Here is a 22,036-nt window from a genome sequence, read left to right as displayed (position 1 = left end):
CACTATCTTTGAGTGATACATATACATTTCCATTGTGGTCCATAGTGTCCGGTCAAATAATTTTTTTTTCAAGGAATTAAGCTCATACATACAGCTGCTACATTTATCCAGTTATCCATTTCCCATCATTTCATCCGTTAATCCAAATATTAATTATGCAACCGTCAACCATTTTTCTAACTATCTATTTCTGTACCTTTCAGCTGAACACTGGATCTAGAGACGTCATTGATTTGAACCTGGGTCCATTTGGAGAGCGGATCAATTCTGCAGGTTCAGACCTCAGTCTGGGCTCCGGGAGTCGGAGAGGATCCACCTCTAGTATTGGCTCCACAGATGGGAACTGGATTGGATCCGCAGAAAGGAACCGTGCTGGCTCTGGAGGAGACCGACGACAACGGAGTATTAGTCAGCGGAGGAACGGATCAGTTTCCAGGGGAAAATATTCGTCAGTGAGTTCCAGAGAGAGCTCATCAGAGAAACGAATTGGGTCTGCTGGTTCAGACTCGGATTCTTCGATGAGCTCGACTTTGAAAGGAACTGATACACCTCGTTCGCTTAACTCAACATTAAAAGCGGCAGAAACTCCGAGAACTATGAACATTGATCTTTCGGTATCAAACATGGACCACGATGACAGTATTACGTATGAGCAGCTCCAGTCCATGATTGAGACCGTCTTGGTGGAGTGCGGCTACTATAGCACTGCCAAGGAATCAAGGGAGAAAACTCCTCCCATGGCTTTCTTCCTCTCGGAGTCGATCAGAAGCAGACTGAGCTAACATTTTTGCTTGAAGTATTACTGACCCAGTATATTAAGAAATTTCTGTAAGAAATACATTTGAATGAGGATTGTTAATCATGTTTTTACTACCTGGGTATTTGGTATAGTATTATGGGTATACTGACAATTATTTGCACATGTATGTAAACCTATCCATTTTCAAAGTGAAATATAATAATCACAATCATTCAAAAATTCAACAAGTGCTGATATTTTTTTATCAAAACCATGTTATGCATAGCTGTTAGCTACTGGTATATGATTTTTCTAGCATAGATGTAGATGTTAGCTACTGGTATAAGATTTCGCTAGCATAGTTGTTAGCTATTGGTAATAATAAGCTTGCTTCAAAGAAAAAGCATAACAACAGAATTGTTTGGTACAGTCTTCCCGAAATGTGCCAGTCGGCCAGACATGTCCGGCAAATTTTGTACTAGTCCGGCAGGTCTTCCAAAAATGACAGTCCAAACATCGCCAAAAGTCCGGCTTTTCCGAAATGCAATCATGATGTTGATTGCCAGGGATAAACGAGTAAATACATTGATTGGCTTGGTTTGCAACAAGGTAAAGTCAAAATCGTCAGTACTCAATATGCTTCGTCATTGGTCAAAATGGCGGCGGTTGGTGGAATTACCAAAAAAACGGAAAGCACCTAAATGGTGGTGGTGTTTAAATATTTTTTCCGAGAGCAATTGTGGTTATTTTAACTAAATGACATGTGTATTTAGTGTTTTTAAGGTGGTTATACGTGAATTAAATCAGGAAAGCATTTAAACCAGTTGACATTCATTTTTTTTCTCTTTTTGTATACTATGTAATAACATATTTGTTCGGACAGGAAAAAACTTCCGGTAGACAGGCAGAATTTTTACAATTTCGGGAAGACTGTTGGTATGGCCCATGATAGAAAATTTGTTGACATGATTTATTACAATGATATGTTGTTATTTTATGTAAATTAGTTGCTTCAATGCAAAGCAGTCTTAATTTATTGGTAGTGTTGTTAGTAATTATTACAGATATATAATCTATTGAAATATTTATTTGTGTTGATTAATTTATTTGTTTAATGTAAATATCAAAATGCTATAAATTATTTTCTAGAATATTCAATGTTTAATGTAAACTATATCAAAATGCTATAAATAATTTATTTTCTAGAATTCCTATTTATTCTTTGTCAGATAATTTTTTTATTAGCTATGTGATATTTCAAAGGTTATCCTCGATATCATAAACATGTATATTTGTCGGCACAAAAATTTCTTCTTTTTTTTTCAAAAATATTCATTTAGACTCTATATTCAACGTACAATATGCCATACGATTTGGATGTTGGAAAGTAAACATATATGTATTAATTAGAGAAAAAATTCTTTTCAGGATCTTAAATTTGTGGTTGCCTCTTTTCATAAAATTCATGAAAATTAATGTCCCACAAATAAATATGATTTCACAGTAAATGGTTAGCAAGTAATGCCAAGTTTCTTGTTAGTGATTGAGATTCGTAGCATGCATCATCATAATATGTCTTAAAGTTGATATGTCATTGACTATTTTTTTATCCAATTATTGAACAAAATAATGAAGAACATCTATCATCATAAATTCAAACTTGGGTCAAATCATAAAGGAAATCTTTCACATTAAATTGCAATTTTTAAAAATTATTCTTCCATTTTGGTGAAGGGTTAGGCTATTTTATTCATGCCTTGCAACCATCAAGAAAAGTACTGTATAATGTTCAAAACTTCACTGCAGCCTTGGTCATATTTTGAAAAGTTAAGAGTAATTAAAAATGATTAGGATAAAAAATTTATATATCATTCAGTATGTGATGTTACTGCAATGCGGATTTTTAGAGAAATGATGGAAATGCTTGAACAATTGATTTGATTAATCTTCGCACTTTCGCATTAGAAAAAATACATTTCCCTATAGATATACCAATATTCCTATAACACATCATAATTTGGTAAAAATAAAAACAGTATTTAATTCAACAGAATTGTCATCATTTTCAACATTTCCCTGAAAAGCTTCAATCCTGTAACAACATGTACCCATGTGAAGTCAGTGGAGGTGCTTGCAGTAAATTTCAAAGGTGTTTCCCTGTTCCCCACTAAGAAGGATGCTTTGATATCGGCTTTTTTGTCTGAATTCAAGGATATGTAGAGAAAAAAACAATTCATTAATTATAACTATTTATTTGTGTATAAATATATGAAAAAAAACACATCTTACATGTTATGTTTTTGATTCTTATATAAACTTTGTTTTTGCATGTATGATTTTCAATCATAAAGTATTAGAGCTTTGAAAGCCAGTTTTGAATGCCGTCCTATTATTTACCCGCCTAACCAATGTTGTGCTATAATGTGTTTATTGCATATCCACTTGTTTTATTCCATTTTTGCCTTAAGTCATTTGATGCAATAAGAATTTTGTCTAACCATCTGTGTCTTTGAGACAACTTTTTGGTTTGTATTTATTATTTATTTTGATCTTATTATGAGTTTAACCTAACATAAAATGTGAAATAAGTTATTAAAATATTCCAATCCTCTGACATTTTACAAATAAAAAAAGTAGTTTGGCCTTAATACAGGACTGAGTCTCAAAAAGACATTTGACAAGAAGGTTTTTTAGCCTCTCATTTAGTCCTATATGTTGTCTTTAATTACAGAATATCATAAATGTGTTTGGAAGAAATAAAACAATAAAATTGTACGCCAAACTATTGATTGAGTGGCCTCATTTTGAAATATTTCCAATCATTATTCAGCTTGTTTTATTGCAGTAATTATAATAAAAGTATACATATTCAGGTACCAAATTATTGAATGAACACTTAGATCATCATCTTAAAAGGGTTGTTTCTAGATGGCATTGTATGTTTAGTTTGAACTAAACAAATCATTTGGCACTCAATTTGCAAAGACTAATCTGAAGTCCCTTATAACAGAATCAATCTAAGCCTGCAAGTTTTGTTTTAGGATCAGTAAAGGTTTTAAAGGAAATTGGACCAGTAGAGCTTAAGATATCTCAAATCATAGGGGCCAGAATGCCGCTATCTCAAATCATAGGGACCAGAATGCCGCTATCTCAAATCATAGGGGCCAGAATGCCGCTATCTCAGATCATAGGGGCCAGAAGGCCGCTATCTCAAATCATAGGGGCCTGAAGGCCCCTTACACAGGTTTACTTATGTTATGCTCATACATTGTATAAAATTTTATGTAAAAGTCTTGGTCATTGCCGACTTTAAACTTAATTCTGTCTCTTATCATTGCCGTCCATACCCGAAATGAGAACATATTTACATGTTTATATTTTGTGTTTACATTGTATTATATATTCAAATAGCTTTGCATGTACTTTTTTAACTTTTTTATTATACATTCTTACATTCCAAATAATTATTTTATCATTTTGTCATGCACACTTATATTTATATTATACAGGTGAAACCCGTTGGCTCGATATTGCTTGGCCTGATATCCTTGTTGCTCGAACCAATTTTGATTAACTTTGTGTAAGCATTCCCGCTTGGCTCCATATTCGCAAGGCTTGAATTATATTGGCCAGATTCTGGGATATCGAGCCAACAGGTTTCGACTGTATATATTTTAAAATTAAATTATTATCAAACTTTGAAAAGTTTATCTAAGCCAGTAAGTTATGGAAATATCTGGCTAGTATTTTAAATTGGTAATGAATGAAAACGTTGAAAGTGAAATGGTTGAAAAGTAAACATGTTTGGTATGTCATTGGATTTTTAAAGAGCACTATATTTCTTATGTAATATCATTGATGATTGTATATACACATTCCTGTCAGAAATGTTAGTCTAAGAATATTGTTATTAATATATTACGTTAATTATTTGTGACATATATATTTAACTTGAAAAGTTATGGAACTATTTGATCCAATAAATTGACAAACATTATGCTCTTATCTTTGATTTTTTATACAAAACTGAACATGCAGTATTGTGATGGAGACCAGGTTTTTAAATCAAGCAATCAGAAGGTTTGGGCAAGTTTAAGGAGTGGGGGATAGGAATACAGATAAGGGTGCTCTTTATACTGTAGCTTTGTCGCCACATTGCCAACAATGTCAAGCCCGATGCTATATAGAAGTTATTAAACAGTTCTGTGAAAGGATGTTAAATTAATTTGAAAGTCTTTGTTTTATTGGCTTTGTTCAGGCAACCAACTACCCTTTAGTATGACCTTGACCTATGAAATATTGGCAGTGGTCTACAAAATGTAGCCAGTGACATGCCAACTTCTCATGATTTATCTTATAATAATATCCTACACCATATGTACGTATATATCTGGACAAGCCGAAATACAAGGAATTTTGACCAATAATCCACAAGCGTGATCTTGAACTTCGGATATGGTTCTTGTAAAAGACAAATGGTACATATAATGTACCAATTTAACTTGAACAAGAGCGGTCACAGACAGCTATATCCCCCACCTCATGGGGGCATTTTTTGTAACGAAAGCCAATCAATGGTAAGGGTAGTTTCTCAGGAACATAAGAAATGCGTTAAATTAAGAAAGGGCAATAACTCTTTCAAAAAAGGTCAAATTGCAAAAGCCTGATGCGCTGCATCACTATATAGCCATCAATCTGTGAAAGTTTGGTAGAAATTGCATGAAAAACATAAAAGGAGTTGCGAAGAAACCAATTTTAAATGTAAAAAAAGGGCATTAACTCTTTCAAAAATGGCCGAATCACAAAAGCCTGACAATATATGCTCTGCGTCACTATATAGTCATCAATCTGTGAAAGTTTGGTAGAAATCGCATGAAAAACATATGAGGAGTTGCGAAGAAACCAATTTTAGATGTAAAATAAACAAAGGGCTATAACTCTTTCAAAAATGGTCAAATCGCAAAAGCCCAACAATATGTGCTGGGTCAATATATAGTCATCAATCTGTGAAAGTTTGGTAGAAATCACATGAAAAACGTAAGAGGAGTTGCAAAGAAACCAATTTTAAATGTAAAATAAGCAAAGGGCAATAACTATTTCAAAAATGGTCGAATCGGGAAAGCCCAACAATTTGCGCTGCTTCACTATATGATCATCAATCTGTGAAAGTTTGGTAGAAATCGCATGAGAAATGTAAGAGGAGATGCAAAGAAATAAATGTTGGATGGACGGACGCACACACACACGCACTTATGCACACAAGCACGCACAGAAGTGCGCCTACCATTACTATATCCTCTCGTCTTTTCAAGGCGGGGGATAATTATGATGCTTTAGTGTGATCTTGACTTTCGACCTACAGGCATGTGTCTTGCACTGGACACACCATCTTGTCATGGTGAACTAAACATCCAAGTGACAGCCCACTGGACAAGAAGTGTGGACACATTGCCTAAGCATCCATGCCAAACCATCCACTGACACACCCCAGTCTAATAAACTTGCTTATAGAAGTTGCTATGCCAAACTAATTCTTCAAACAGTTACTCAAGTTTGTGTGATTGTGGCCTAAATGCCATCTTTAACCGAATGTTAAGATTGAACAGGGCTTAATTTGCCAGTGTGGTTTCAGCCCTTCAGCTGCCAGGTGACATCCCTGTCATTGAACTATGACTCTGGGCCTCGATTTAGTTTGACCTTGATCTTTGAGATATGAATCTTGGCCTTGAGAATATAAGTATCTTCTATGGCTGAGAGTGTAAGGTTCATCCCAACCTGAGCATACGGTGTTTTGCGGAAACAAGGTTTACCTATCTTACACGAGCGGCTATAGTGGATGCTTTTTCTCCAATCTGTTATACAAGATAAAGTTTAAATGTATTTTTTCGCTGGAACTCTCTGATGCATAGTGAAAAATAATTTGGGTATAGATATGCGATAATTTGTGGTTGTCATGGATATGCGTGCAGTGATTCAGATTATGTAAATAGTCAAATCATTCTTTAAATAGTTCTTAGGAGAGTGCAACATCATTTCTTGAATGGAGCAAGAAATATTTTAAAAATTTTATGGTGCCATTTGAAGCGAGAAATAATTAAGATTTTAAAAATTGCCACAAGATAAGGTTTCCATGATGCTACAGACTACATTCTTCAACAAGGGATGTAATTGTGTAATGACAATACAAAAAGGAGCTCCATACAGGTACTTGATTCATCTTTGCCCGTGGGCAAGATAAGAACTTCCGGCATGGATAAATATTTGGATCTACTTATCTGAGGCAGGAGAAAATACAACCTTTGAGCTATGATTCTGGGCCATGATGAAATATGATCATGACCTTTGAGCTATAATTCTGGCCCTTAACCAAGTGTGGCTTTGACCTTTAAAGCTATTATTCTTGGCCTTGACTATGTATGACCTTGAGCTATGACTCTGGGTTTTGACTTGACCTTTCAGCCATAAAATATCTTGATATTACTCATGGCTGTTGAGCAACTATTTCTTGACTGACAAAGCCATAGGTGTGACCTTAGCCATCAAGCTATGCATCAGACTTCACTCTGTGAGAACATAATTGTAATTCTGTACGAAAGCTCATTCCACATAAGGACAATGACCACACAGATTCAGTATTAAGATAAAACATTGTGCACCTATGCAAGATAACGCAAAAAATGAACACATCTACACATGACTGGCCAATGAGTACAGGGATTTGAAGTATATAGAATAAAACAGAAAAGGAAATAGTTCACAACAGATTTTACTCACTAATATGATCAAATAATATAGATGTCAAATAAAATAAATGACAAATACAGCCATCAAAATACAAATGTTGGGTAAAGTAACATATATAAGGGTATGATAAAACAACTTTACAACATAGTATTTAAACATTTAAAATGAACAACTTGGATAATGGGAAATAAAAAAATTCTTTTAAACTGCATTACTAAGTATATCATGAATTTCAAACTTGAGTGATGACCTTAAAATGATTTTTGATTGATGGCTTCATATTCATAAAATGTTTAAATTCATGTATGTTTCCTTTTAGATTTTTAAGCCTCTGCACAAATTCTGTTTCCTCTATTCCAATCCATGGCCTGTTTGGATCCAGGATCTGATAAGGGGTAACATGTACATGTAGCTCTTTATTCAGAGCCACAACGTCACCTAATAGTTCATAGTCAGTGATGTATGCATTATTTGTTCCAATGTGACCTCCATCCAACCAATAAATGGCCATAACTTTGTCCAAGAATGGCCTCACATCCTTGTCATCCTTAAACGCTTTTAACTCAAACACCATCTGGTTAATAACCACACACCCCTTGCTAAAGCCCATTAGTCGAACAGGAACAGACAAATCTGCCGTAGATTTTTGAAGTTGGCACTTCTCTGAAATATCACTATTTCTATCACAAATGCTGTCGTCATTTCCTTTTTCAACAGTTGCCTCAGACTTTACTAAATAATCTCCAGATGCAGAGTTCTCCTGTGAGTTCTTGCCAAAGCCACCATCTGACACACTCATCTCTATCTGTTTCACTACATTTGTGTACAGCTTCGCCAAATGAATCAATGCTCCGAAGTCAACATTGAATTCAGGCCTTCCATCTTCATCAAAATTCAGGAAGTTTTTGTAGATACTGAATGTATTGAGGAGCATTTGCGCAGGCTTGACTACAAACACAGCAGAGTCTGGAAACCGGGCATGGATTATTTGGGCGCTGGATTCGACATCCCAGGTCGAATACTGGGGATTGTACAGGTTCATATTTTCTTTATAGTCCTGAAACATAACTTAATACCTAAAATATATAAATAAACAAAACATGATATTATTTTAAATAAATAATTGAATAAATTTAAATATAATCACAAATTGATCATACATGGCCACAAGTGTGGGAAGGTACAAGTGTAGGTGTCGTTTTTAAATTCCAATCTCTTAATTCTGTAATGAAAATGTTGGGATCTCTAGTTATTTTTGTGGGTCATGAGTGGGAAATGTGAGGTCACTGGCTTTTTTGAGTTGTCTGTTAGGAAATGTGGGATCACTGTTGTTTTTTTGTGGTTAGGTAAGGAAAGGTGGGTTCACTGGTTATTTTTGTGGTTCTGTAAGAAAAGGTGGGGTCACTTGGTTTTTATTGAGGGTCTGGGGGGAAATGTTGGGACACTGGTTAATTTTGTGGGTCTGGTGGGAAATGTGGCGTCACTGGTTATTTTTGTGAGTGGGATGGGATATGTTGGGTCGCTGGTTATTTCTGTGGGTCAGTTGGGAAATATGGGGTCGTTATTTTTGTGGGTTGGTTGGGAGTCTGGGCTGTTGGTTATATTTTACAAGGTCACTTAGGAACTGTGGGGTCGCTGGTTATTTTTTTGGGTCAGTTGGGAAATATGGGTTGATTAGTTATTTTCGCGGGTCGGTTGGGAACACTGGGGTTGCTGGTTATTTTTGTAGCTCGCTAAAGGTAATGTGGGGTCGCTGGTTATATTTGTGGGTTAGTTGGTAAATCTGGTGTCGCTGGTTAGATACCAAACAAACTATGTATCTATTGTGACCATTCAGGCAAACATAATCACTAAAGGCGGTCATAAATACAAAGGTGCTATAGAACTTTTTTTCTGGCTTCCATAACTTAAGTGCAGATATTTATTTTTTGATGTTTACTTCACATTTTACTGTTCAATGTATGCAAGTGAAATAACAGAGTGACATAAAATTGTCATGAATTCTGGTTGGGTTTGGATATGGCGTTCTCTTTAGCGAACATGTCGCAAAAGGTAATATATATTTATAACATGGTCACTTTAGTTCTTAAGCTATAGAAATACCTTTTAAAACTATCTACACAACAGCTATATCACTTTACTAACTTGTACTGAGGTCAGAGAGTTTTTGAGTAAGCTTCATTGGTTATAAAAGCACCTGACTAGCAAGACACTTTGCCCATGTTTTGATAGTAGCTACAATAATGAGAGATCAGGTTTTTTTAAAAATTATTTTGACATTTCTTGTGTATACCTGTGACGCTACAACTCTCTACCATCAAACAACGGATAAAAGTATATGTAGTAATATTATGCATAGATGTTGAATAATAGTGACAAAGTTGTTCAATATATACAGTGATCTAAACTGGATTTAATTTGTCACTAGAGTCATTATTTTATCATAAATACATTCTGGGTCACTAATACTGTTATACTGTGACATACACAACATGTCAGATTTGTCCCAGATTCGCAGATATCAGGATACTTGATAAACAATCGACAGATGTAAGTGTTTTATGATATCTGAACATGTTTTTTGTCATAATGGCATAAATATATATGCGCTTAATAGTAGACAATAATAATTTCGTAGAAAATTGAATTTATAAAGGAGATATTTTCAAAATTGTGTCTATGAGGATTCTCTGCGCAAGGAGCGTTCACTACTTTTTGCTGGGATGGTGGACATCATGAGTCTGCCATAGTAAAAACAATCATCGATTAAAAGATTGGTTGACAGCCATTTAGGTGGACTAGTTTTGATAGCTGACAATTCTTCATCATGACAATTTTGATAACAAGTGAAACAATGAGCACTTAAATGTTTACTGACTAGATACCACATGCAAACAAAAGTCATTTCACAGGAGAAAGACCTGAAAAGGGTACCTGGACATCGCCCCCAAACAATATAATGTGTTGTTTTGGTTTGGTAGCTGGATTTGTACAGAAAACAACATCATTTCGTTTGTCTTTATCACCAATGACATTCTTCATCCTTCTGCATACGGAAGAAGAGTTATTCAACAGAGGTTGACAAGCCATGAAAGTAACTATAATATATTGAAATTCTTTAAAATTCTGGAATAGTTTTAACCCTGAAAACATTTATTTTTTTACAGACAAGCGTCCAGCAAAACGACAGATCAAAACCTTGATCTGACTTTACAGACGCTCATTGAAATACGTTCGCAAGGTCAAGGACGATCCCCAAGGTACTTTTTTGTTTGTTGATATATTCGAAAAATATACAATTCAGGAGAGAATTTTAAATAGATACTTTGCCCCTTAAACTAGACCTTGACATTCGAATGATCATTGTGTGGTAATTACTTTCTTTTCCATCTCGAAATATGTTATCATTGACCTTGTTACTAAAGTAGCAGACATTCGGATACTCACATACTGTACAGTTTCCTTTTAAGAGTCACTACTACAGACCTTGGACGAGGGTTCTCAATTAGTCGGTTGGTTGAACTGTCTTAATGCACCAGTCAATTGTAACCACGGCCCTCCAAGGTCTGGGGGTATACAGGGGATAGCCGGGGTAATGGGCCGTGTTTTTACCATGCCGATGGCCCCGCTGTGCCCGGTGAATGCAGTGGTTTTGTATTATAGCGCGGAATATGGCTTAAGTAGGGTCCCTATGGTGCGGGTCATTTGGCGGGGATTTTATGGTCAGTTTGTACCCGCAGGGTGCACAGTTACTTGGCAGAGTTGTCAAAGAAAATTGCGAAAACACTACTAGTTTGTGCTTGCTGAGCGATTGCACCTTGGAGATAACTTCCTTCTGAACATGCATGCGACGTATACAGTTGTTTTATCGAAAAATTCTTGTAGATTTGAGCTCGTTTCCTCACATATGTCTCAACCCGAAATATGCAAACCTTCATAACTTGTGAATGATAAAGAATGTATGAAATTTCAAAATATTTAATGTATAAAAATAAACGACCAAAAGTTGATTATTTGTTTATTATGTGTATCATAGAGTACTAAAACACATTTTTTTATGATTCTCAGTCCAAGAGATCACCCCAGGGACCAATCGCTCGACTGGCCAAAAAATGCAGTCCAAATACCAAGTAACTGTGGCAGGGTGGGGGTTTTGCCCGGGCTTGTCAAAGTCCCCGCGTTTCCCCGGACCTGGAGGGGCCGTGGTTACAATTGACTGGTGCATAAATAGTAAAGAAAGGCCAGCTACTGCTTTTTCTACTTGAAATACACTTATTTTTCTAAATGTGAACTGGCCAAATTGCCATTTGAACTGCACATTTTTTGCAGACAGCCAGTTTTTATTGAGAGCACAGCTACTTTACCATTACAATATATTCTCAATCATCAGAGGTTTGACAATGTTCAAATTTGGTGTACGCATAGCATCATAGCTTTGCTGTACAAGAATATACCATTGTGACAGTCACTGTCATAAGTGTTTAAAAAAATAAGTACACACTAACACTACCAGAGCTCTCTCAAATTTTTTTTATCAAGATTTTCTATTTTCACAAATGTTTCTTGCTATTCATTGTGTTTGCTCTAATGGCAATAATGGGAGATACTTGAATCCCTGTATCCTTTTGATATATATCCAAGTTCAAACTTGCAGTGAGGCTGGAGGTCATGAGTTTGCCAAGTACAAAAAAAAAAAAAACATGTCAAAGACTCTCAGAAGTTTATTTTAGTGGACTAGTTGTACCACTGCCTGTGGCTAAATGATCAGCATTGTCAGGTACTTTGGTTGACCCTCTGCTGTCATACCAGGGGGATCTGATATCACATTGTGCTTCAATCATATTATTTTGGACAATAAACACAGGCAAAATTTCATGCTCATAAACAATGTAGCTTAGAACTTTTCAAGCTCAAATACTTGATTTTTTTAGTCAGTGAAGCTCCTGACTGTTGCTGTGTAGTAGGTTTGAATCTTTCTTAAAACCAAACTTTCATCATTTCAATTAAACTCTGAGATACCGGTAGTAAAGACAATTAAATAAATCCGAAAAACAAGAAATATCATGATGTGCATTAGTGTATACTATTGACGATATCTTGTAAAAAAAATTTTTTAAATTTGTCTCCTTGTGCATAAAGTTTTAAATCTGAAGCATTTACATTTGCTTTCAAGTTTGATTGGACATATTAGTGAAAAAGACAACTCAGTGGATTTAAGTTACATTTTTTGTATTAAATTTGATAAAAAATGGGATGTCATATAATTTAAGGTTACAAAATCATCTTTGTAAATGACCAAAATCAAAGAATAAACCTGTGCATTTTTAATGACTCTGATCCTTTTGAACTTCTATGCTGCTTGTAGAACTGTTTTGCTTTTCATTTGATACGGATATTAGTTCGTTGAAAGAAACCTTAAGGGTGATTCTGAATGGAGAAAGGAAAAGAAACAGCAAAACCCATTGAGTTTTGACATCATTTGATCTAACCAAATGTTGTTGTTTTTTTACTTTTGTAAAGGATATTAAAGCATGTTTTGTTTCCCTAAATTTGAGTTTTAAAATAAAGACTGCCTTTCTATTTTAACACAATTCCTATGTTTTTTAGAAATAAAGTATTTTAAAGTTAGACATTAAATTATTTCTACCTGAATCAGACATAGCATTAAATTTTTAATAATGAATTAATTTAATGTTATACTTGCTTTTACTGCTATGTTTTACCATGTTCGATACATTTTTTTTATCTGATTGTCAAGTATAACCTCTGTATTATGATCGTCTGCTTCTGCATACTTGTTGGACAGCGCATACTAAGGGGTCACGTGACACTGTAGACGTAGCCTTAACGCTATCGGTGTCAGTTATTCCTTTTTGTGTGCGGACAATGGGTGATTAGTGATGAGAGATGTTATTGTTCAACTTCGTTATACAGATACAAAAGGAACAAAATTTCAATTTGTTTAAAAGGCTTTTTCTTTTCCGAAGCCTCTGTAGTTGGGGAGTTAGGACTGTTGACTGCACTAGTTACATAATCATTGAAATGATATGGCATACATAAAATAAATGTTTTAACTGTTACACTCTTGCGCAATTGATTACTTTCTGACTTTTCCTGGAGTGTAACAGAATGGTTCACTCATATATTTCTGACAATGGAGATCCATAAGTTATGATTATATCTGAGTGGCATGTCTTCAAATGTAATTTTCAAAGTTTTTTATTTAAATCTTATTAAGTTGGGTATGTATCTTAATTCTTTTATTAGGAATAAGCAATTTTACCTAAGAATTTAAAGTTTTCAGCTTATTCTTCCCAAACTAACACTAAAATATTTTTGCTTATTTTTTTATTATTTTTTAGTCTGTTTACAAGTGATCAACTCTCAACAGTTTAGAAAAGGCTAGCAGATTTATCTGCAACACATGGCTTCCAGGGTAATTATTTTTGTTATTTTATATTTGTTGTGATGAAGTGCATGCTATTGGTGAATAAACTTACACCAAAACGTTTTAACTAAATTTGATAGAAACCTCTCTTTGGTTTAAAACTGTGTTGTAATGTTTTGTTCGGTATTTTTGAAAGGATAGCTAATGATTAAATATCTCAGACTAAGAGAGTATAACATGTAATAAGGGCTCAACTCACACTCTATTTAATGATAATTGCAAATAAAATGTACACTATAATGTCATACATGTATATATATATCTATTTCCTTGCCAGATTCTGTACCACCGTGCTACAGGTACATCTCGTATGTATCTTCCCAATCTGAATGCAGCCGTTCAACATTTCCGGGCCTTCTCCTGGCACAGAGATGGAGAAAGCACAGACATGTACTACAAAGTTATCGGTGATAATGACACAGGTAAATTTTCTGAAATAAACCTTAGGTAATACTAGGGATATAAATATCAGTTGGAGAAAGTTAAATGTTTTTGAATTATTAATGCCCGTTTTTGCTTGTGGTAAACACGGCATAACTTGAGATATACATGACATGCACAGAGCATAAAACTGAAAATAAAGAAATCATAGTATGTGTAATAAATTAACAGAAAAACAAACACTTTATACACAATTAATATTAAAACTTCTTTATTCAATGTTAGCTAGGGGTGGGGTCTGTTTTGTTATTCCTTGGCTCGTAAAAAAACTTTTCACTTATACCACTGGCTTCTTTAATGAGGCCCTTTCTGTTAAATCACTTGTCAGTATAATCTAGAAAATAGTGACATGTCTTTGCTTTACGAGAGTGTGACAGTGAACAACTTCCAGGCATGCTTGTCAGAGGTATGGAGATTACACTGTAACACATATACACCTGTGTGTTTTTTCCACTTTTAAGGGAATGGTGGGGGGACCCTTTGATAGTGGAAAAATAGCGTTGTTTGGGGGAAAGGGGGAGAAATTTCATTAAACATGATTTATATAAAGTTTCAACTTGTTTAATTAATTTCTTGGGGATTTTTTAATGGGCAGGTTGGGAGGGATATATTCTTTTTCAGGAAGGGAATGGGGCTGAATTTCAACCCCCAAAAAGGCGGAAAAAACCCATTGTACTCATATTGCCAGGTCAACTGTCAATTAAGAGAAAGATTTGCTAGGTTTGTTTTAACAGTCTAATGTATGACCAAGTTCATGAAGAGGTCTTGTACTGTCTCACAACAATTTATATGTCATTTTAGTTTTATAAACAGTTTGTGCTTGTGCCTGTCAGACTGACCTGTAACATTGTGATTTGATCTTGCTTGCTGTACCTTGAACTTTCAGACTCCTTCACCGTGTGGCCGGACAAGAAGCTGGGCCCGTTTGGTCCCAAGGATAGACGGTTCCCGTTCCCAGGCAATGTGGGGCTTACCTTGAAGGACCAAGAGCCCCTTAAATTCCAGCCTGTTAGCGGCAGCATAAATCCAGAGGCGATATTTGATCACATACCCGCAGAGAGGCACAGCAAGGTGCTACAACATGCAAATGAGGAAATGGAAGCGGTAGGGAGTTGACTTGGCTTCAAATAAATGTGAAATGAAATTATCCTATGTTTCATAATAATAAGGCATATTTGAAAAGTGAGTATCAGCCTTTGACTGTCGTAAAGATTTCATGCTTAGAAATCATATGATTAATTTTATTTCTTGTGTAATTATTAAGTGATATGATGTCTGATTTTAGAGCAGGCATTCAAGAAACTAGATCTAATGTTAATCACTTATTAGAATAGCACAACTATTTAGGAAAATTTGCTGCTTTGTATTTTTGTGTAATTTTTTTTTATATTAAAGTGCTATTCATTCTACTTCTGCTGACAAACATTAATTGTTCTCATTCAACTTTTATAAGATAAGTACAATTCTTAAAATTGTTAGAATAAAAAGTTTATTTTAGTGGGAAGAAGAAATCACCAATGTGTCAACTAACATTCTTTGCTGTCCAATTTAAGCTGGAAGAAGAAATCGCCAATGTGTCAACTAATATTCTTTGCTGTCCAATTTAAGTTGGAAGAAGAAATCACCAATGTGTCAACTAATATTCTTTGCTGTCCAATTTAAGCTGGAAGAAGAAATCACCAATGTGTCAACTAATATACTTTGCTGTTCAATTTAAGCTGGAAGAAGAAATCACCAATGTGTCAACTAATATTCTTTGCTGTTCAATTTAAGCTGGAAGAAGAAATCACCAATGTGTCAACAAATATTCTTTGCTGTCCAATTTAAGCTGGAAGAAGAAATCACCAATGTGTCAACTAATATTCTTTGCTGTTTAATTTAAGCTGGAAGAAGAAATCACCAATGTGTCAACAAATATTCTTTGTTGTCCAATTTAAGCTGGAAGAAGAAATCACCAATGTGTCAACAAATATTCTTTGTTGTCCAATTTAAGCTGGAAGAAGAAATCACCAATGTGTCAACAAATATTCTTTGTTGTCCAATTTAAGCTGGAAGAAGAAATCACCAATGTGTCAACAAATATTCTTTGTTGTCCAATTTAAGCTGGAAGAAGAAATCACCAATGTGTCAACTAATGTTCTTTGCTGTTCAATTTAAGCTGGAAGAAGAAATCACCAATGTGTCAACTAATGTTCTTTGCTGTTCAATTTAAGCTGGAAGAACTGATGCATGATGAAGAGGGAAAGACGTTACCCAGCCCTGATGATCTGCTAGAATGTGTGGCCCATGACTGTCCTACCATCATGAGGAAAGGTATGGATGTAGGAGATGGTGTGGGCAGTAGGGGTGGGAGGGGGTGTTTATTGTTTGAGCAGAAGATACATGAAGAAGCCGAATCTTGGTGAAGCCCATAATTGTCCAATGTTGTCTATTCAAATCAGCCCCAATCGTCACCTTAAAAAGTATATTATGCAATTTCGCTTTATGTTGTCTTTTTTATGAAGAAATTATTTTGAACAAATGTCCCTGCACTCACCCAATTGATTTTGGACTAAAAGGACTTAAAAATTAGTCAATAGAAAAATTACCTTGGCTTCCTTAGAAGTGTTACATGCAGATATTAAATGATCATCGGTCTATTCCAGACTTTGCCGACCTTTTTCCAAACATGAATATCATGATGGGCCACTTTACTATAATCACAATCAGCCAGAAGACGAAGTCGGATATGTCTGGCTGGTCAGAGGAAGTCGAAGACGAGAGGGAGACTCTCCTACAGAGTGTAAGTGGTTTATAGACCTGTATTCAGCCTGTATTGTTGTTTTAATCATCCGTTGTTGCTCGGCATGGGCGCATGTTAAATTGGTTTTTGGGCACCAAGTCTGACAAGTGGCTTTTCTATGGGTGCTCTGGTTTCCCCCACAACACAAGACCACATTCTCGTACAACATTGTGCCAAGGAGGGTGATTAAGTTGCAATAACGCAGAAGGGTGAAAATCCATAAGTAATTTGAAGTTTATGAAGCCAAAATTTGAGCGAAGAGTGAAGCATTTGTACAAGCATGAAAATAATCGTTTTATTGATCAATTATAGTTATGTTTTAAGTGTCTGATAATAAATAGTAAAATTGGGTCTGTTTCTTGACACTATATTGAGGTCCATATTTAGTTTTCTGACCTGTATTAATGCCTTTAAGGGATTTTTGAACCTATGTGAAAATCGCTTTGAGTGAGATATTTGGGTATTTGGACCTGTTATCAAGTTACTGTAGACTGAGAACAAAGTTCTGAGGTTAACATCACTGCCTTGCATCGGCAATAGCCAATGAATGGCCTTAGTGCATAGGACTCAATCAAAGATTATAGATATAAGGATATATTTATGTTGGATTGGACACTCAGGGTTAAAAACAAAGGTTTGTGAAATTTGCAATTGCAATATTTTCGGACAAAAACTTTTGAAGACCTTTTTTTGAGAGTTTGTGGCAAACAAATATGGTCGGTTGGGTAACAATAAACAATTATTTATTTTAGGCGACATTTTTTTCTCAGGTCAAAAATCTGTTCCCCACAAGAGTGTTAACCAAACATTCACATATATGTACTGAACTATATTATGCAGAAATTAATGAAATATTTCTACAAATCATACATGATAGCTTTGAAATACTTTATATCCAAATTTGCTCTGTGTACATGTTATTGACTTCTAGTCGTATTATTGATGATACCTATTTAGTGGTATTTCTCTTATTTTCAGTTTGTTCAAGGAGCTACAGATATCTGTGAAGCGTTACAGAGTGCTGGGTACTGGGCTGACTTTGTTGACCCTTCCTGTGGAAAACCGGTACATAGCCTATATAAGAAGAATAGTAATACAATTTGTCATAATTGTACATACCTACACATAGTTTAGTTTGTCTGTCCCCATTTTAGAGTGGGCAAGTATTTATTTGCTCTTGGTAGGTTGTTATTTCTGCCTTCAAGTAGAAACAAACTAACATTTCTTTACGGGAATAACTTACCAGGTAAATGATTATACACTTCAAAACTAATCATTTTTAACTGATAAACTCTTAAAATAGTAGAACAAATATATAGGAAATTCATAGAACATTTCCCATTTTTACTATTGACTATCTTTTGTAACTTACTATCCGCAGTTTCAATTCCTTAACAAACATGACCTTAAACTCAAACTTAAACATGCATTCACCATCCTATACATGTGAGTGGTTTTCATTGTGCAAATTAACTACTTTCTTATGACCGTTTTCTCCCAAATTTCATCAATATATTCTCTATTCTAATATACATCTTCCATGAATTGATAAGAAGCAGTGTATTTCTTACAAAACAAACAAGATCTTTACAAGACCAGCTATTTTGGCATGATTTTGTATTTTCCCAAAGTTGGACTATTCTCCCAATTTTGAAGGCATTTAGGGGAAAAAATAACTGCATGTGAATATTTCTCTATGTTTATATTTACACAGTTCCTCGGAGAAAACACGAACGCCAGTTTATATGAGACGGACGAGCGATACCGTAAACTGGGATTTGAGATTGACGACCTCGGCTGCTGTAAGGTTATTCGCCACCATGTATGGGGAACCCACTCCTATATTGGGTGTCTATTCACCAATGCGCCCGCTTCACACCCCATCTTACAGCTGATGAAGAAACACTCATAAACATTGTTGTGTGGTTTTATATTATTTTTACATACTGTAGTATATAAAACAAACTTGGTGTCATTTAACAGCATTTTATAGGCCCAGTAGGCAAAGCCCTTTTTTGGCTAAATTCGAGTTATTGACATATTTTCATTGTAATGATAGTTGTATCCATTGTGAACGCAGTAGTGATATTTTATGTCCAAATTGTAGTTTCATTATTATATTTGGGCAGAAAATTTGGTATGGTTCGACTCTAAATTATAGAGATGAAGAAATTGTAATGCATTACTTAGGTTAGATCTGTTGGGATAGCACTTGTAAGCACATAGCAAGTAAGGAATGTATGCACAGCTGAGTGGTTTACATGGAAATGTAGGTGGCACAACTAAATGGTCCCCGGCTTGATGCCCACCAGAGGGGCACTTGCCGGATGCCTCTCCAACCTCTCCCAAAGGAAGGTGGATTTAGTTGTAAAGAAACCAATTTCGCAATGGCTCTCCAAATAACAAATACGAACGATTTAAGCGCTCTTGGTACAAAAAATCATCAGCAGTGTTTCATTATTTTTACAGGGATGTGATTTATCTACAAATTCACAGATTTCTGCAGATCTAAAGCCTCCAGTCACCATGGACAATTTAAAATAAAAATTGTTAGTTGTAATTCTCCAGTTGGCTTCAAATTTTAAGTCAGGAACCCCAAACCCCTCCCCAGAATGGTTTCAGCCCTTCAGCTGCCAGGTCAATCACATCCCTGTTGTTAATGTGACGTAAATGTTTTAATATTTTTACATATGTATTTAAGTGTAGGTAATAATCTTGTTTGTTTATAAATACCCCAAGCTTTATTCCCCATTGCTGTTTCTCAGGGTTTGCTCTAGATGAACATTTTACAGTGGTGAAAATAATTGCCAGCCCAGTGCAGGCTTGTTACAACTTTTTAGAGCAAAATAGAAGTGAAAGAATCTAGGCTAGTTAATCCAAAAGTCAAACATTGACAACTGTTTTCAGGGTGAAGACATTTTTTCTTTCATCATTTTGTGTTACTGTTTGTTGGAAAGTTGTATATCATGTAGATAGTATATCTGAATAGTGCAACTGCCATATAGTCTATGGAATGTACAGGATTTATGCTCTAATACTTAACTTCATGCTGCTTAAATTTCATGGACTTTTTAAGGATTACTGTCCGTAGGCTTATAGAATATTGTATTTAACTTTTCTTCCAAGAAGATTTACTACTAGAGTTTCCATACAAATTGTGAAGTTCAGTTTTGCTTGAAATTCTTGTGTACTGTAGATTCTCAAAATTTTGCAAGGGTTTTATATTAGCTATCTTGCTGGAATAAATTTGGATGCCAATTTTAAACCTAGCAAACTTTTGATTTACTTTTAACTGATTGATCAGAAATATTGTGTTTTTTTAAATAAAAATGTGGTTAAAGACATAGTTGTTATCTTTAAATAGTGAAATATTATATGATCTGCTCATATGTTTAAAAAATAAGCACTTCTGATACAGTTGTTTCATATCTTGTTAGAAATAATTGAAATAACATGTGTACCATGCAACGTCCAGACCAGTCAAGATGGTAGAATTTACAACAATGATGTTAATAATGTTTGGCATACTATTTCTGATTGGTTAAATTATTGTATTTGCAAACACAAGCCAATTCTGAGCTCACCAAAAACGGATTTCACAGAATTAAAACAATGTACAAAATTTCGAAATAAATTATGTTCATTTAGTGAGTCATGTTGGTGAGAAGCATCTGTTTCTGCAAAGCTAAGGATCTTGTTATTTATAGCTTATTTGAATGTCCATTACCATGAGATTGATATTAAAGCAATATATACAAGTGGGATAACCTTGAGCTACATGTAGCTACTATAATTGTAGAAAAGATGTTTCACTGCATAGCAATGTATTGGACAATGACATGCTATTATGAAGATTAAATTGTTGAAGTTCATTGTTTATTTCCTTGTTCATACTTTGGATAGTGATGTGTTGTTATTTGACTCAGTTATAAATCAGCTAATGCAGGGGAACGCCTGTGACTGGATAGAATGTGGTGTAAATTGATAATGCAATAATCTTAAAATGGAAGTTTTTAAACTTGGTGACATGCATGTGCCAGATAATTACAATAAACAATACCCGTGGTTGCAATGGGCATAGGCTAGGGCAGAAACATTTCTCTTTGTTCAACAAGAATAAGTAACTAAGGGCCATAACTCTGCAACTAGCTAAAATAGAGTTAAGGTTTGTGTATACTGCACTTCCTACCAATGTATGGAGTTTAATTTTATTCCTGATATTTTCATGATGTACTATCATTGTATGAAGTTTAACTGAATTACATCCAGTTGTTTTGAACTTTTGCTCCGAACAAGAAAAAGTAAGAAAGGGCCTTATCTCTGTAATTAGTTTAAATAAGGTTATTGTTCTTGTACACATACTGCACTTCCTCTCATTGTGCTTCACTATTGTATGAAGTTAAATTTATACATGTATATTAAATTCCATGCAGTAGTGTTCAAATTATTCTCCGGAAAAGAAAATAGGAAGGGCAATAACTCTGTTATGAGCTTAATCGAGTTATGGTTCTTGCACAGTTTTGCTCCAGACAAGGAAAATTGCAATGGATCGACCTACCGACCAACCACAGGGGAACTTCAGTTTGTATATATATATTGCCTTTAAAATTTTTGAGGAGAGTATAAATACATGTATACTTGGATCACAAGAATGAATCTTTCTCTCGGAAGAGCATTGTAAGTAAAGCTTTTTCTACTTGGTCAAGTGGTTAACCTATCAAACTCTGGGTCAGTGAATACCAAGTTTGAGTAGTTCCGATTATCACCAAGTGTTCTTTTTGGGGTCCACCTTTTAATCCTCAGCTGCCTTTTCCCCTCAAATCCTGGCTTCAACTGGTCATCACAGCATCTGGCTGTACTTCGGAAGGTTACTTGACTCCTA

General features: G+C 35.0%; 3 protein-coding genes across 7 annotated transcripts in view; 2 read left to right on the top strand and 1 right to left on the bottom strand.

Annotated features, from left to right (window-relative positions):
• The window catches only part of LOC128237373 (serine/threonine-protein kinase Nek10-like), a 33,113-nt gene extending 28,394 nt beyond the window's left edge, over positions 1-4,719 (top strand). For all 5 annotated transcript variants that reach the window (XM_052952881.1, XM_052952871.1, XM_052952863.1 and 2 more), the window contains one exon: positions 204-4,719. In XM_052952881.1, the coding sequence (XP_052808841.1) occupies positions 204-782 (579 nt within the window). In that variant the 3' untranslated portion in view covers positions 783-4,719. The remainder of the gene's footprint in view (positions 1-203) is intronic.
• Positions 4,720-7,497: 2,778 nt separating this feature from the next.
• On the bottom strand, positions 7,498-10,665 carry LOC128234668 (mitochondrial protein C2orf69-like). Its single transcript, XM_052949063.1, has 2 exons — positions 10,418-10,665; positions 7,498-8,540 (listed from the first exon to the last, which is right to left on the bottom strand). The coding sequence occupies exons 1-2, from the start codon at positions 10,634-10,636 to the stop codon at positions 7,716-7,718; spliced, it is 1,044 nt and encodes a 347-aa protein (XP_052805023.1). The 5' UTR covers positions 10,637-10,665; the 3' UTR covers positions 7,498-7,715.
• Positions 10,666-10,709: 44 nt separating this feature from the next.
• On the top strand, positions 10,710-21,026 carry LOC128234149 (cobalamin trafficking protein CblD-like). The gene is made up of 8 exons (XM_052948191.1): positions 10,710-10,743; positions 13,846-13,919; positions 14,209-14,353; positions 15,259-15,476; positions 16,586-16,685; positions 17,018-17,154; positions 18,133-18,219; positions 18,869-21,026. Exons 2-8 carry the CDS (start codon positions 13,908-13,910, stop codon positions 19,064-19,066), a joined length of 897 nt encoding a protein of 298 aa, XP_052804151.1. The 5' UTR covers positions 10,710-10,743; positions 13,846-13,907; the 3' UTR covers positions 19,067-21,026.
• The last annotated feature ends 1,010 nt before the right edge of the window (positions 21,027-22,036 follow it).

The sequence above is a fragment of the Mya arenaria genome, chromosome 1, assembly GCF_026914265.1.
Source record: "Mya arenaria isolate MELC-2E11 chromosome 1, ASM2691426v1".
NCBI lineage: Eukaryota > Metazoa > Mollusca > Bivalvia > Myida > Myidae > Mya > Mya arenaria.
Note: the sequence above shows the minus strand (reverse complement) of the source record. Positions and strands in the feature narration are given on the sequence as shown.